This window comes from Notolabrus celidotus, unplaced genomic scaffold, assembly GCF_009762535.1.
Source record: "Notolabrus celidotus isolate fNotCel1 unplaced genomic scaffold, fNotCel1.pri scaffold_176_arrow_ctg1, whole genome shotgun sequence".
In the NCBI taxonomy this organism is placed as follows: Eukaryota; Metazoa; Chordata; class Actinopteri; order Labriformes; family Labridae; genus Notolabrus; species Notolabrus celidotus.
The window spans coordinates 69,806-86,001 of NW_023260039.1; the positions used below are offsets into that span (position 1 = coordinate 69,806).

Consider the following 16,196-nt stretch of genomic DNA (forward strand, 5'->3'; position numbering starts at 1 on the left):
GGGTGGATTCTTTTGGGCGCTGGTGGACTAGCGGTCTAAGCGCCCCAAATACAGAGGCCTCGTCGCAGGGGTTGCCGGTTCGATTCCCGGCCGGTTGACCATTTCCTGCATGTCTTCCCCCGCTCACTACTCCCCACATTTCCTGTCTCTCTTCAGCTGTCCTGTCAAATAAAGGCAAAAAGGCCAAAAATATATTTTAAAAAAGAGAAGAAAATGAACCATTAATGAGATCTCTCATTTAAGTCTCAAATAAGACTCATGTCATGGTCTCAACTATTTCTCCTAGTGAATTTTAGGAGAAACTAATGAGAACAATTTGAAACTTGAATGAGGCTAAAGTGAGAATCTCAATTTTGTCTCCAGAGACTTAGAAGAGAAAGCCTTGAGCGGTAAAATTTTCCTCTGGGTATAGTCCTCGTTGCAGAGGCTGCAGGTTCGATTCCAGCCTCGATTGTTTACTGCATGTCCTCCCCCTCTCTCTACTCCCCACATTTCCTGTCTCTCTTCAGCTGTCCTGTCCATTAAAGGCAAAAATTCCCACAAATATAGTTTAAAAAAATAGAAGAAGAGGAACTAATCGACCCTAACAAAGTCCCTGAACCCACCATCTATTGTCTTAGTGATTTAGCTTTGATAGACACACTTATCTGCATGCAAGATTTGCTTTTTAAAGCTCACAGTAACTCCAGTCTCACTCCCAAGCTGCCGATCAGACCGTAAACGACAACGAGGACACAGAAAAATAAGCCTGGTACCTGAAGTCCTTCATTTGGGATCGCTGGTTTCCAGATTGGTAGTCTGCTGACTCGAGAGTTTGATCTTTTCAACAAGGGAAGAGAGTTTGAGCAGGTTTGCACACGGGCTGCACCTCGCTCTGTGCTGCTCATGCTTTCCTGCTCTTCACCAGACTCACGCCTGACTGTTTGCTCCTTTTGGTTTACTGTGATTTGGTCTCTTTGCTGATCTTGTCTTGTGCATGTGTAAGAAGTGTTTTCTAATCGATGATCTCATCCTGCTTTCTCTTAAGGTGTCACTCCATGTGAATCCTTGTTGCAGAAAATCTGACAGCGCCCTGCAGCAGCAGTTACACGCCGTTAGGACCACAAGATGGTAATAATCAGTCTCAGAGGCATCCGTTTATTCTGTAACAAACCTCCTCACAGCTTTAAGATTAAGTTTTATGACCGTTTTACATCAAATGATAAACATCACAGAAGTTTTGAGACCCTCACGACTCCAGAAAAAACTCTTTGAAACAGTGAAAACTGCTCAGTGAGGATTATGAGTTGCTCCTCACTCTGCACTCAATAAACTCTCCCCTCCTGCACATGACTGGCTCATGACATCAACTCTCTCTCTCTCCTTTTCCAGACTGATGTCATGTAAGAAGAGCGTAGATGTTGTGTAAAGTCTCGTTAACGAGCCCCTGGTGGGATGAGCTCACGGGGAAGGAAACATCCCCCCCCCCCTGCCTGGATGCTGAGGTGGGGGGGGAGGTGGAGGTCCAGAGATTTGACCCAGTGACTGCACCGGGTCCGGTTCACACTAGGCTGTGGGAGCTCAGCGTTGTGTTTACTATACAGTCCTGTTACCATGACATCAGCTGCAGTGTTTTGTCTGGGTCATAATTTCCGCTGGCTTGGCGTCTGCTTTCATGTCAGCTCTGACTCTGATTAGAAATGTGAAGCTGCACGGTTACACGCTGACTTTTCACCGCGCATTAGTCACAGACTTTAATGGAGACAATGCATGAAAGTATGCGGATGCTGCCTCTTCACAGGGAAGATAACGAGGACACGAGGATTTAAAAATGACCAAAACAGGCGAGGAAGAGGAGGACTCTGATGATGCATCACACAAAGAAGAGATAGGATTAATGGTGTCATGATTGCATGTTATTTTGCAGCGTTACTGTATTAATGATTCTACCATACATGGAAAACCAGTAGCAGCACCATCTTGTGGCTTCCTGCAGAATCAGTCCTCCTTTGTGTGGAGAGTCTGTTTATACACTCTAGTGCAGGGGTTCTCAAACAGTTTCAGCCATGTACCCCCTGAAAAATGTTCAGGATATGAGAAAATAACACGAGTAAATGTATGCATGTGGTTTCACAGTGTCATAATAAACTCATCAACAGACTGCAACTCATCACCAGCACCAAATCACCTGATCACTCCTGTTCTCATTCAACTTCACTGGCTCCCTGTACAATACAGCATCCACTACAAGAACCTTCTCCTCACCTACAAAGCTCTCCACAACCTGGCCCCCCACTTACCTTCACAACCTCCTTCATGAATACACTCCCTCCCGCTCCCACCGCTCAACCTCTGCTGGACTACTAACCATCCCACTGTCACGCCTCAGTACCATGGGTGCCCGGGCCTTCAGCTGCTCAGCACCCAGACTCTGGACCTCCCTCCCTCCACACATAAGACAGTCGGACTCCATCACATCATTCAAATCCCAACTCAAAACTCACCTGTTCAAATTAGCATATTCACTCTAACTGGACTCTGTGCACTTCACTAGTTATTAGTTTTTATTTATTACTGTTTGTTTGTTTTAATGATGTTTTAATGATCTATCTATCTATCTATCTACCTGTCCTTCTGTCCTTCCGTCCATCCGTCCATCCGTCCATCCATCTATCTATCTATCTATCTATCTATCCATCTATCTATCTATCTATCTATCTATCTATCTATCTATCTATCTATCTATCTATCTATCTATCCATCCAACCATCCATCCATCCATCCATCCATCCATCCGTCCATCCGTCCGTCTATCTGTCTATCTGTCTATCTGTCTATCCATCCATCCATCCATCCATCCATCCATCCATCCATCCATCCATCCATCCATCCATCTATCTATCTATCTATCTATCTATCTATCTATCTATCTATCTATCTATCTATCTATCTATCTATCTATCTATCTATCTATCTATCTATCTTCCTATCTTCCTATCTTCCTATCTCTGTCTGTAGGTCTGTGTGCACTCTGGCTCCCTCTGGCGGTGACTCGTATGTACTGCGTGGACTCCGCCTCATTTTACGGCAGCAGCAGCGTGTTTACGGCAGCAGCAGCGTGTTTACGGCAGCCGGTTTCCCACAACATCTGACATCATGGCAGATGCTGCGCAGAGTCCCGATCCCGGAGAGGGTCTAATGGAGAACCAGGAGGGTCCAGCTTCGGGTCCAGCTCCGGGGACAGACAGCGGGACACCGGGGGAGGGATCCCGGGATAAACCGGTGTGTCTGATCGTGCTGGGGATGGCGGGATCCGGGAAAACTACCTTCGTTCAGGTGAGAGATGCTAACTGTGTGTAGCCTCGTGAGTTAGCTTCTTCAGACAGACTGAGAGTCATGAGGCTGATTTTAAACCTTCAGCTGATTTTAAATAAAATAAAATATGTGTTATTATTACAGTAATCCCCTCCCTGTTAGTTAATATATATATAATAATGCTAATACGAGCTAGCTGTCTTCTGTGGGCTGCTAGTTTGTACCTGTCTGTATGATCTGTTGACACTCTCAGGTGTTACAGGTTAATTATTCCGCTGCTGTAAATAGTTCCACATGAGTTAACTGCTCTGTTATTGTATTTTCATGTTTTTAATATTCTTATCATCAACTTATATAATGAATTATGAAAATGTAAGATTATTAATATTACAAAAATAAGAAAAAATACAAATACTAACCAGAAAACTCTCCATAATTCTAATAACAATGATAGTGAATAATACAAGGAATAAAAATAATTCTTATAAACTTAATTGATATAACACTTTTCAAAACAGGGTTAAAAAAGTGCTTTACCAATGAGAAATTAAAGAAAGGGAAAGAAATTTCATGAATACAGTAAATGAAATATTTTAAAAAAGGTTAAGACCAAAGATAAAATGAATAAAACAATATAAACAGAAATCAAACTAATTAATAAATAAATAAAAGCAAGATAAAAAAAAAAAATACAAATAAATAAACAATAAAAAAAGAAATATCACTATATAAAATAGATAAAAACAATTTAAACAGAAATAAAACAAAAATAAATAAATTAAGGCAACTTAAAAATAAATAGATAAAATACTATAATATAAATACAAACAACATAAGACTAAATAAGACAAATTAAAAAAAAATAAAAACAAGATAATAAGAAATAAAACAATTTAAAAATAAATATAACTATATAGATAATAAAAACAATTTTAAGATAAATAAATTAAATATTATAAAACAAATAAAAACAATATAAGACTAAAAACAAATTTGAAAATAAGTAAAAACAATATACAAAGAAAAAAGCGATATTAAAAGGCTAAAAACCGGCAAGAGATTAAAATCCTGCACATAATACAGTCTGAAAATGGAATAAAAGCATCGTCTGAAGTATTTAACCCGCTCAGATAACATCTCCTGTGAAAGCACATCAATCAATCAATCAATCAATCTTTATTTGTATAGCGCCAAATCACAACAAACGTTATCTCAAGACGCTTTTACAAACATAGGAGGTCTAGACCACTCTATGTCAAATTATGAACAGAGACCCAACACCAAGACAGGGTAAGACTCAGTCTGACCCCACCTTAATCCATCATGAGCATTGCACATCGCAGTATTTAGCTAGTTACAGTGGAGAGGAAAAACTTCCTTTTAACAGGCAGAAACCTCCAGCAGGACCAGACTCATGTTAGACAGCCATCATGCCTCGACTGAGTTGGGTCACATCTATGAAAATGTATTTTTTAAAAGAGGATTCAGGGCGGTTGCGAGTCTTTGGCACATTGGTGTATAATTTGGGGGTCGCAGGGTGAAATGTGTAGGAACCCCTGATGGATGAAAGCTGTTGACTGTTTCTGCATCACAGAGCATGTGTACACTCTGACAGTGCTAGTTGTTATTATAATTGTTGTTGTTTTTCTTCCTGCAGAGGCTGACGGCTCACCTTCACAATCAAAAAGCTCCTCCGTACGTCATCAACCTCGACCCCGCCGTCCACGAAGTACCTTTCCCCGCAAACATCGGTGAGCGCCCGCCTGGTTTCTGTCACACCGCAGACGTTTCTAACATGTAAAGAGACATCATGTGACAGACGCTGTTGAGTCTTTTTGTCCTTCCTGCTTCCTGTAGTCCTCAGTCTGTCTGTCCTCTCTCCTCCAGACATCAGGGACACCGTGAACTACAAGGAGGTGATGAAGCAGTACGGCCTCGGACCCAACGGAGGCATCGTGACGTCACTCAACCTGTTCGCCACACGCTTTGATCAGGTGACTCATTCTGACTCCGCCTCCTCAGGGAACTAGATTAACTAATGAAGGGCTGTTGAAACCACACATCTAAACCTATACCTCTCTAATGATACACATATCAGGGTCGGGGTTTTGGGTATTGTTGCCTTTTATTGATCGAACAGCTGAAGAGGGACAGGATATGTTGAGAGGAGAGAGAGGGGGGCAGAGTCGAACCTGCGAGCGCTGCAACGAGGACCACAGCCTCTGCACATAGTTTAAAGGTGACATATCATGCAGAATCAACTTTTTAATGGTTCTCTCCCTGAATCTGTGTCCCTGTATACAAACCCCCTGAAAAGTCAAAGACTCCATTCTGCCCCTGTTCTGATTTCTCCACCTTTCTGTAAATGTGTGCTGAAACCAGCCGTTTCAGTTTTCAGTGTTTTTCATACGTCACAACGCCATCCGGTCTGTAACAGGAAGTCAGAGCTCGGAGCTTGTTCAGCCCATAGACTGTATAAAATACAACTCAACCCCTCCTCCGTTTTTCATTCCCTGCACACATGTGTGCTAACAAGGAGCTTAGGAGGGAGGCATGCTAGTTGTAGGCTGTCTTAATAAACACAAAGGTCGCTTTGACTCCCCACGTCTGCAGATTTGAAGATCTAGTGGATGATTTTTAGTTTTCATGGAAAAGTGCTAGCGCTAGTTAGCATAGCCACATAGCTACATGTTGGTAGCTGTGTACCAAGACACACGTCGACATGCTGACAAATAAAACAACAAGAAACACTAAATCTGTGACCAATGGTTCAGAAAGGTCCTGCTGCAGGCGCCTCTCCGTCAGGATCAGATTCTGGATCAGATTCAGAGGGTTGAAGTAACGCGGGTCTGTGAGCAGCTGTGTATATTCAGCCAACATGTAAACATTAGATCAACGTGCTGGACAGCCGAGGCCACACCCACTTCCTGAGGGGGCGTGGTCAGAGAGAAAACAGACTGTTCTGAGGAGGGCTGAAGAAGAGGGTTTTTCAGGCAGACCAGAATCTGATTTCAAAGTGTTTTTATGAGCATAAACTTTAAAGACATGTTTTGGGGACCTCTTAGACCAATATATGATGATGAAAAAAGCGTGATATGTCACCTTTAAATTAAATTTGATGTTTTGGAAGAGATTTATGTAAAGAGCTGCTGGATTGGACATTGTTTATGCTGGTTGCCGCCAGAAGTAAAATGAAGGATGGAGGAAGAAGAAGCAGCAGAAGAAGACTTTAGCTAGCCAGCAATCTGTACCAGAGTGTGCGGCCTCTTCTGCAGCACAAATCATGTCTGAGGAGACCACAGATGAAAGTGAGGTACTCTACTTTGAACCCTGAGGCTGCGGTCTGCAGGAAACGTGGAACAACAGAGACTTAGAGAGAGGAAAGAAAGCTGAAGACGTGATCGGTGGACATTAAGACGAAGATATCAGAGCGGTTAGCCGTCTGTGGTTTCACTCACAAACTCTCCGTCCCTGCAGCAGCTGGTGATTCAGATTTAGTCGGCATGTTGTTTTCAGATGTCGTGCCTACTTTTTCTTTCTTGTACGGTTATGTTTCCAGACTCTCTCTTCACCTTCCTCTCCCACGATAATCTGTCAGCCCTGTTTCAGAGTAAATCCAGCCTTCCTTTTGAGCTTGCATGAAACAGTTCTTTCCTCACAAACAGAGAATATGAGATGTTTGTGTTTGTGTCGTTCAGGTGATGCAGTTCATAGAGAAGAAGCAGCAGAATCACAGGTCAGTATCCATCCAATGTCTCCTTTGCTTCTTCACATTTTGACCTTTTAACAGTTCATCACAGCTTTCAGATATCTATTTTTGTACCTTGTTGGAAATGAAACTTTGAGTTTGAATAAAATACGACCGCCCTTGTGACGACTTGATCCTTTTTTCTGGCTGTTCTAAAGAAAGGAAGTTTTGTGTCACAGTCAAACATAAATCAAAAGCAAACTTTCCTGCAAATTCTTGGATGTGAAAGTTTCCTGATCACGCCTCATGAAGTTGTAGTAAAGACGAGTATCTCTGAAAGTTTAAGAGATTAAACTAAAGACAGCGTTTGTGTCTGATGACTTTTGACCTCTGCAGGTACGTCCTGATCGACACGCCGGGTCAGATTGAAGTCTTCACCTGGTCGGCGTCTGGCACCATCATCACGGAGGCTCTGGTGAGTCTGTGCTCCGTGTTTCTGTTCACTCCTCTTCATCCCTTAAATCCACACTCGGTTTATTCTCCTCGTGTGTGTTTCAGGCGTCGTCTTTCCCCTGCGTGGTCATCTACGTGATGGACACGTCCCGCAGCGTCAACCCGGTCACGTTCATGTCCAACATGCTGTATGCCTGCAGGTATGAGGAGCTCAGGGACACAGCAAACAACAACGCTACCAGAATGTAACATCAGAGTTCATTTGAGGGATGAATATAAGGACAGACGTCACAAAAAACACACTCATATGATGTCAAATGTTCCTCATAAAACCACCTTAAGGTCATGAAGAAGGGTTTATATCTCAAAATGCAGATATCCAACTCTCCTCTACTTCTTTTTCTCCACACATGTCGTCAGATCGCTGAATAAAACTAGAACTGTCTCTCATTCTCAAGATTAAACATCACAGGGTTGGAAAGTCAGACTTTTTTAATGACATAAAAGTAAAAAAAAGTGATTTAAAAAGTGTTAGATACTAAAAATGTCTATTTATGAACACAAACTGCTTTAGAAAATAGACTTTCATACAGTCCCCTCCAAAAGTATTGGAACAGTGAGGCCAATTCCCTTCTTTTTGCTGTAGACTGGAAACATTTGGGTTTGACACCAAAAGATGAACATGAGACAAGAGATCAACATTTCAGCTTTTATTTCCAGGTATCTGGATCTGACACACAACTTAGAAGATAGCATTATTTGTAAAGGAACATTTTTAGGTGAGCAAAACTATTGGAACAGATACACTTAAAATACATTAAAGTGAATAAGACTTCATATTTTGTTGCAAATCCTTTGCTTGCAATAACTGCATCAAGCCTGTGACCCATTGACATCACCAAACTTTTGCATTCTTCTTTTGTGATGCTTCTCCAGGCTTTCACTGCAGCCTCTTTCAGTGTTTGTTTTGGGGGGTTACTCCCTTCAGTCTCCTCTTTAGCAGGTAAAATGCATGCTCTATAGCAGGGGTGTCAAACTCATTTCAGTTAAGGGGCCACACACAGCCCAAGTTGATCTGAAGTGGGCCGGACCAGTAAAATCATAACATAATAACCTATAAATAACGACAACTTTACATTTTTCCCTTTGTTTTAGTGCAAAATAGTACAAGTATGTGCTGAAAATGTAATCAACTATCTTTCTACAAAAACAGTTCTCCATGATGAGTCTCATAGTGGGGCAGAACATTTTACTCTTTAAGCACTGAAACCTGCTGCAAACACACCAAACAAGTTATCAATTCACCTGACACACAGAGTGTAATTTTTACTGCAAAAGAACAGAGAGATTATAATAATGAAGAAGGTAAAGTTGGCTATCCTGGACCCCTCAGCTCCGAAAGGAACTGTTTGCTTGCTGGACAGTGTTGTATGCAGGGGTGTTGTGCTAGTGTTAGTAGTTAGTGGATCATCTTAATAGTGCTCTAAAAAGACTTAATGAATCTCAACCGGATTATGCAAACAGCAAGTAATCTATTTTCTCACTTTGAGAAAAAAGTCCCGGGAAAAAGTGCTGTTCAGGTGCGCTCCATCAGCACTATGATTGTATGCGACCCTCAGAGGACAAATTTAAAATAGTAGTTACTTTTATTGAAAATTTGCAGTTAATGTCTAATCTGTAATTTTTTCACTTTGCAAAGTCGTTCCGTGGGCCGGATTGCAACCTCTGGCGGGCCGGTTTTGGCCCGCGGGCCGCATGTTTGACACCCCTGCTCTATAGGGTTTAAGTCTGGAGATTGACTTGGCCAGTCTAAAAGCTTCCACTTCTTGCCCCTGATGAACTCCTTTGTTGTTTTTGCAGTGTGTTTGGGGTCATTATCTTGCTGCATGAAGAAGGATCTCCCTATCAGTTTGGTTGCATATTTCTTTAAATTGTCAGACAAAATGTTTCTGTAGACTGCTGAGTTCATTTTGCTGCTGCCATCATGTGTTACATCATCAATGAAGGTTAATGATCCCGTCCCAGAAGAAGCCATGCAAGCCCAAGCCATGACATTGCACCGTGTTTCACAGATGAGCTTGTATGTTTGGGATCATGAGCAGATCCTTCCTTTCTCCAAACTTTAGCCTTTCCATCACTTTGGTAAAGGTTCATCTTTGTCTCATCAGTCCATAAAACGTTGTCCCAGAATTGTTGAGGCTCATCTCTGTACTTTTTGACAAAATCCAGTCTGGCCTCCCTATTCTTTTTGCTAACGGAATCATTAACCTTCATTGATGATGTAACACATGATGGCAGCAGCAAAATGAACTCGTCAGTCTACAGAAACATTTTGTCTGCCAAATTAAAGAAATATGCAACCAATCTGATTGGGAGATCCTTCTTCATGCAGCAAGATAATGACCCCAAACACACTGCAAAAACAACAAAGGAGTTCATCAGGGGCAAAAAGTGGAAGCTTTTAGACTGTCCAAGTCAATCTCCAGACTTAACCCCTATAGAGCATGCATTTTACCTGCTAAAGAGGAGACTGAAGGGAGTAACCCCCCAAAACAAACACTGAAAGAGGCTGCAGTGAAAGCCTGGAGAAGCATCAGAAAAGAAGAATGTAAAAGTTTGGTGATGTCAATGGATCACAGGCTTGATGCAGTTATTGCAGGCAAAGGATTTGCAACAAAATATTAAGTCTTATTCACTTTAATGTATTTTAAGTGTATCTGTTCCAATAGTTTTGCTCACCTAAAAATGTGATGTTCCTTTATAAATAATGCTATCTTCTAAGTTGTGTATCAGATCCAGATGGAAATACCTGGAAATAAAAGCTGACATGTTGATCTCTTGTCTCATGTTCATCTTTTGGTGTCAAACCCAAATGTTTCCAGTCTACAGCTAAAAGAAGGGAATTGGCCTCACTGTTCTAATACTTTTGGAGGGGACTGTATCGTTTTGTCATCATTTGGATACTCTGAGAGACTGCAGTGACTTTAGTTCTCCAGTAGAGGGAGCTAACAGACCGATAAGAGGACTAAGGTGTGACTCTTCTGTCTTTCAGTATTCTCTATAAGACCAAGCTGCCCTTCATCGTGGCCATGAACAAGGTGAGGTCACTTCCTGTCTCCGGTGTTGTTTTCCTCTCAGGTTGTTTGCACGCGTCTCATTCTTCCTCTCTCGTCGCGGTCCCCACAGACGGACATCATCGACCACAGCTTCGCCGTGGAGTGGATGCAGGACTTTGAGGTTTTCCAGGACGCTCTGAACCAGGAGACGTCGTATGTCAGCAACCTGACGCGCTCCATGAGTCTGGTGCTGGACGAGTTCTACACAAACCTGAGGGTGAGAAGGGCGAGCACGCGACACATGACGAGTCTTATTAATGCTGGACTAACTCAGACTCAGATCAACAAGATGTGATTTTAAAACCTGAGGGACGTGAGTCTGCACGCTGAAACACCCGGGGTCACTTCTCTTTGGTGTTAGCTCAGATTTCTGTGTCATGAAGGAGGTTAAGTCTTCTCAGTGCAAAGAATTTTGCATGTTTTTTTGCATCTGAATACTCCAAAGTTCAAGGAACAAAGAAATTCAACAGGAGAAATGATACAGGTTAGAAAATCTTAATAAAAAGAAATAGCAAAAAATGTAAAACAACTTTATTCATATGGCACTTTTCTCAGTCCAAGGCTACAAAGTGCTTCAAAACAAGAAGATAAAAACAATATGGAAGGAGAGAGAGATCCAAATAAAACCTGACATTGATGGTAATGAGTTTAAAAACAGGAAGTGGACTCCACAGATGACTGAGTACACATCAGTAGTGTTGTAGTACTGTAGTACTAAAGCGAAAGTTAAACTAACGATGGAAACGAAACTTAAGGAGTCAAAAGTCTCACAACACATCAAAAGAAAGGCAACAAAGACAAAACCAAACCTCGCTTGTTGCTGTCAATTATATTTAAAGCAAACTTAAATAAAATAAACAGAAGTCTTTTATTTTGTTAACTCTCACGATGATTTTTCATTGATATATATGGTCTCGGTCTTGCCCTGCCTTGGTCTTGCCCTTGTCTTGGTCTCGGTGCACTCTGGTCTCGGTTAATGTGGTCTCGACTGCAACACTACGCATCAGAACAACTAACCCTAACCCAGTCAGACATAAAGAGATAAAATGTGCAAGATGAACTCAAAGACAATCTGAAGAAGTAGATCCTCAAAGTCCAGTGGCTGAAAAAGTAAAAGAGAAGTCACCTCACTTTTAAGATTTGATGCTGGTTTCACCAGGAGGTTCTTATTGGATGACCTGAGAGGTTGTGTTCTCTCGTAGGAGACATATAAACCATGAAGTGCTTTAAAAGTAGTTAAAAAGAGTCTTAAAGACATATTACGCTCTTTTTCATCAACATATATTGGTCTAAGAGGTCCCCAAAACAGGTCTTTAAAGTTAATGCTCAAAAAAACACTTTGAAATCAGATTTTGGTCTGCCTGAAGAACCCTCTTCTTCAGCCCTGCTCAGAACAGTCTGTTTTCTCTCTGGCCACGCCCCCTCAGGAAGTGGATGTGCCTCGGCTCTCCAGCACGTTGATTTAATGTTTACATGTTGGCTGAATATACACGGCTGCTCACAGACCCGCGTTACTTCAACCCTCTGAATCTGATCCAGAATCTGATCCTGACGGAGAGGCGCCTGCAGCAGGACCTTTCTGAACCATTGGTCACAGATTTAGTGTTTCTTGTTGTTTTATTTGTCAGCATGTCGACGTGCGTCTTGGTACACAGCTACCAACATGTAGCTATGTGGCTATGCTAACTAGCGCTAGCACTTTTCCATGATAAATAAAAATCATCCACTAGATCTTCAAATCTGCAGACGTGGGGAGTCAAAGCGACCTTTGTGTTTATTAAGACAGCCTACAACTAGCATGCCTCCCTCCTAAGCTCCTTGTTAGCACACATGTGTGCAGGGAATGAAAAACGGAGGAGGGGTTGAGTTGTATTTTATACAGTCTATGGGCTGAACAAGCTCCGAGCTCTGACTTCCTGTTACAGACCGGATGGCGTTGTGACGTATGAAAAACACTGAAAACTGAAACGGCTGGTTTCAGCACACATTTACAGAAAGGTGGAGAAATCAGAACAGGGGCAGAATGGAGTCTTTGACTTTTCAGGGGGTTTGTAGACAGGGACACAGATTTCAGGTAGAGAACCATTAAAAAGTCCATTTTACATGATATGTCACCTTTAAAAGCAATCTTAAATTGAATTTGTAGCCTGTTCAGTGTCTCTAAGATTGGAGTGAAGTAGAGTCTGTGATTTCGTCCGAGTGAAGAGTGAGGCTGCAGCTTTTTGTACGTGTTGGAAGCTTTGACCGAAGCGGATGAAAAGTAAATCACAGAAATAAAGCTGAGAGAAAATGAATGCATGAATGAAATGTTCAAATTCTGCAAGAGAAAAAAAAAAGATCTTATTTTGCGACGTTCTGAGATTTCTTGAGACACATTTGACAAACACTGATAGAGGACCATTTGCTGTTCTCGTTAGGTTTAACAGAGACATATAACTGAGTGTCATCAGCGTAGGAAGAAGATATACGCCCAAAATGACTGATAATTCGTCTCAGAGGAACATAGAGGGGACCAAGAATCGACCCCTGAGGCACCTCGTTCTTTGAGCAGGAACATGTTCCCTTTTGGATTGTGCAGAAGCTCAAAGTTTGGAGTACAAAGGATGTTTCTCTGTCTCCACAGGTGGTCGGTGTGTCTGCAGTGACGGGAAGTGGATTAGATGATCTGTTTGTGCAAGTGGAGGACGCTGCACAGGAGTACGAAAGGTGAGTGAGTTTAATTTGAATGTTTCTGGAATGCAGAGAAAGTCCGGTTCAATAATCTGCAGGTTTTCAGTCACTTGAGGACAGAGCATGATAACGGTCAGGTGTTGATCTGCATGGTTATGGTTGTTGAAGTTGTATGCAAGATGCGTTTAAAGATGGAATGAAAGAGGACCAAAGATTGAGCCCTGTGGAACTCCAAACGTCACATCGGCTCATCAGATGCACGAGAAAAGAGACCACATGATGCTAATAATCTAAACTCTTCCTCTCTCCTCCTCAGAGACTATCGACCTGAATATGAAAGACTCCGCAAACAGCTGGTGAGTGTGTCAGGGTTCCCACGCGTCCTGGAAAACCTGGAAAACCTGGAAAACAGTTGACCAGTTGACCAGTTTTCCAGTCCTGGAAAATGGGAGAAAAAGTCAAATGTCCTGGAAAATTATTCCAACATGACTGTGTGCGATGTAACAAGGTTAAAAAAACACATCCCCATTCAACATTGGTGGTCATTTTTTTCATTCAGTTCTATTTAGGCAGAGCAGGACAGTGTGAGTCAACTGTAGCTGGAAGACATGATCTGCCCCTGGGGACAACAGTGGAGAACAGTCTAGCTAAGTGCATAGTGCTTCCTAAAGAGCTGGGTCTTTAGCTGTCTTTGGAAAGTAGAGAGGGACTCTGCAGATCGAATGGAGTTGGACAATTCATTCCACCATTTAGGGGCAACAGAAGAGAAGAGTCCAGCTAGTGATTTTGAGGCCTTGTGTGCTGGAAGCACTAGGCGCTTTTCAGAGGCGAGAAGGGCAGTAGACCTGGATGAGGGGTTCCAGGTAAACTGGAGCGGTTTTGGTTCCTGCTTTGTAAGTCATGATTAGAGTTTTGTATCTGATGCGAGCTGCAACTGGAAGCCAGTGATATTATATTAGTATTTCTTTATTTCAGTGAGTCAGCTTCCAGATTCCTCTGCTGGCTCTTTTGTTTTTTATTTAGCTCATTTAATATTTTTTGAGAAAAGAGAAAGCTGAGATGAGAGTTGCCCATCATTGCTACTTGGTTGCACTAATAAAGTGAAGTGCTGTACATCTGCATTGTTCTATAATTAATTTGCCATCATTTTTAAGCATGTAAGAGATGAGTCCATGGATAGCCTGCACGTCTTTCAATGTAGACTTCCACTGAGAGGAACATATTAGACTATTTAGGAGCTGAATTAGGAACTCAATTAAGACTGTCATACCAGCTTCATCATCACTGAAAATGTCCTGGAACATGATCTCTGGAAAAGAGTGGAAACCCTGGTGTGTATTTGTGCGTCTTTTTGCCTCTACCTGGCTGTCCCCTCGTGTCTGCATGTCTGAACTGACTTCCTCTCCCCTCAGGCCGACGCTCAGAGCAAGAAGCAGCAGGAGCAGATGGAGCGGCTCAGAAAGGACCTGGGAGCTGTTGACATGAAGAACCAACCTCGTACAGGTAATGGTGCTAAAATGAAAGTATTGATAAAGCGTGTGTTTCAGAATCCACAACATATTTTGTATATTTCTTGTCGTGTTTCAGAGGACCCTGACATCGCCGGACCCAGTGACCTCATCATGACCCGTGGTAACCCCGACGAGGAGGAGGAGGACGAGGAGGGCAGCGATACAGACGACATCGACCACACGGGTGAGACAAGGCACCCAAAAAAATACTCGACTACATCTCTGAGGTCCACGTCATGAAAACACTGAGTTTAAATCACGTCTTTGATTTTTTTTATTGTAGCAACGGACGAGAGCAAAGAGAGCGACGCCTTTGGGAACTTCCTGACGGAGAGGAAGCAGGTGGTGGATGTCCGAAACAAGAAGCGTGCAACGCCTGATGGACCCTGACCTTTGGCCTCTACGTCCCGACGTTGAACTCTGCGAGGAAAGAAAAGCACGGAGAGAATGTAGCGGAGGGAAATCCTTCAGTGGGGTGCAGACTATCACCTGGAGCAGATTCAGCCGCGGTGCTGCAGACGCTTCACCGATGATGGGTTCACTCAGATGCCCAGGTGTGAAACCTGAACCCTTTGAGTTAAGCAGGTGACCTCTGACCCTGCCGAGCAGAGTGGCCGCTCCTCTGTGACGCTCCCCTCCCTGACAGAAGTTATATTTTTATACAGTGAGAAGCTTTTTGTGTTTTTGGTATTTGAGTTTTGTTGTGAAAGCACTAAAAGGATTTATGATCATGGAAATAAAAGCTTTTAGTTCCAGAGAGGTTTTTAGTTGAGTTTGATTTGACATTTTCCACCACAAAGCAGCAGCTTCTGTTAGTAAGCTAACAAACTTAGCCTCATGCTAACATAAGTGTTTACTAAGGAGACTTTTGGCATCTTTAATCTCAATTTACAGAGTAACGTAAAAATGTGGACAAGGATCAAGACTTCTGCAGGAGCAACAGTCAGTATGGAGAGCAACAGCAGGAGGAACGCAATCCAGTAATGACATCCCGAGGATTTCAAAGTGAAAAACAAAGTTCAAAGTCTTCTTTATTGTCAAATAAACTGCAGTATGCACCAAACATACAGAGGATTTAATATTACGTTTCTCTCTCAGACCCTAGAAACGACAACAGATAAACATAGGAAAGCTAGAAAAAGATAAGCTAATAGAAATAATAAATACAGTTTGAAACTGTGCAAAAACTTTGCTATAGTGCAATTTAAAATCAAAGTGAGTGTGTGTGTTTCAGTCCTGAGGATGACAGACCTCAGCATTGATTTTGGGGGGGGGTGTCAGTGACCGGGTTAAGTCTGTGAAGGGAGCACTATGGGAAGAGGGGGCAAAACGGGAAGAGAGTTCAGCATCCTGACTGCCTGGTGGATCAAATGTCATGGACGGAGGGGAGAGAGGCACCAACAATCTTCTCAGCTGTTCTCACGATGCGCTGGAGGGTCATTCGTCAGGACGCAGTGCAGGCCC

At 42.5% G+C, this 16,196-nt stretch overlaps 1 protein-coding gene across 1 annotated transcript; it reads left to right on the forward strand.

Annotated features, from left to right (window-relative positions):
• Window positions 1-3,087: 3,087 nt before the first annotated feature.
• On the forward strand, window positions 3,088-15,491 carry gpn1 (GPN-loop GTPase 1). The gene is made up of 13 exons (XM_034678581.1): window positions 3,088-3,315; window positions 4,952-5,045; window positions 5,182-5,288; window positions 6,993-7,030; window positions 7,379-7,457; window positions 7,541-7,635; window positions 10,488-10,533; window positions 10,622-10,768; window positions 13,175-13,257; window positions 13,538-13,577; window positions 14,634-14,724; window positions 14,809-14,916; window positions 15,016-15,491. The coding sequence occupies exons 1-13, from the start codon at window positions 3,136-3,138 to the stop codon at window positions 15,120-15,122; spliced, it is 1,215 nt and encodes a 404-aa protein (XP_034534472.1). The 5' UTR covers window positions 3,088-3,135; the 3' UTR covers window positions 15,123-15,491.
• Window positions 15,492-16,196: the final 705 nt, after the last annotated feature.

Excerpts from the sequence above, each read along its gene's own strand:
- gpn1 (XM_034678581.1), top strand. The coding sequence starts at position 3,136 with ATGGCAGATGCTGCGCAGAGTCCCGATCCCGGAGAGGGTCTAATGGAG. Across the intron at positions 7,636-10,487 it reads AACATGCTGTATGCCTGCAG|TATTCTCTATAAGACCAAGC; the intron begins GTATGAGGAGCT and ends TCTGTCTTTCAG. Across the intron at positions 10,769-13,174 it reads AGTTCTACACAAACCTGAGG|GTGGTCGGTGTGTCTGCAGT; the intron begins GTGAGAAGGGCG and ends CTGTCTCCACAG.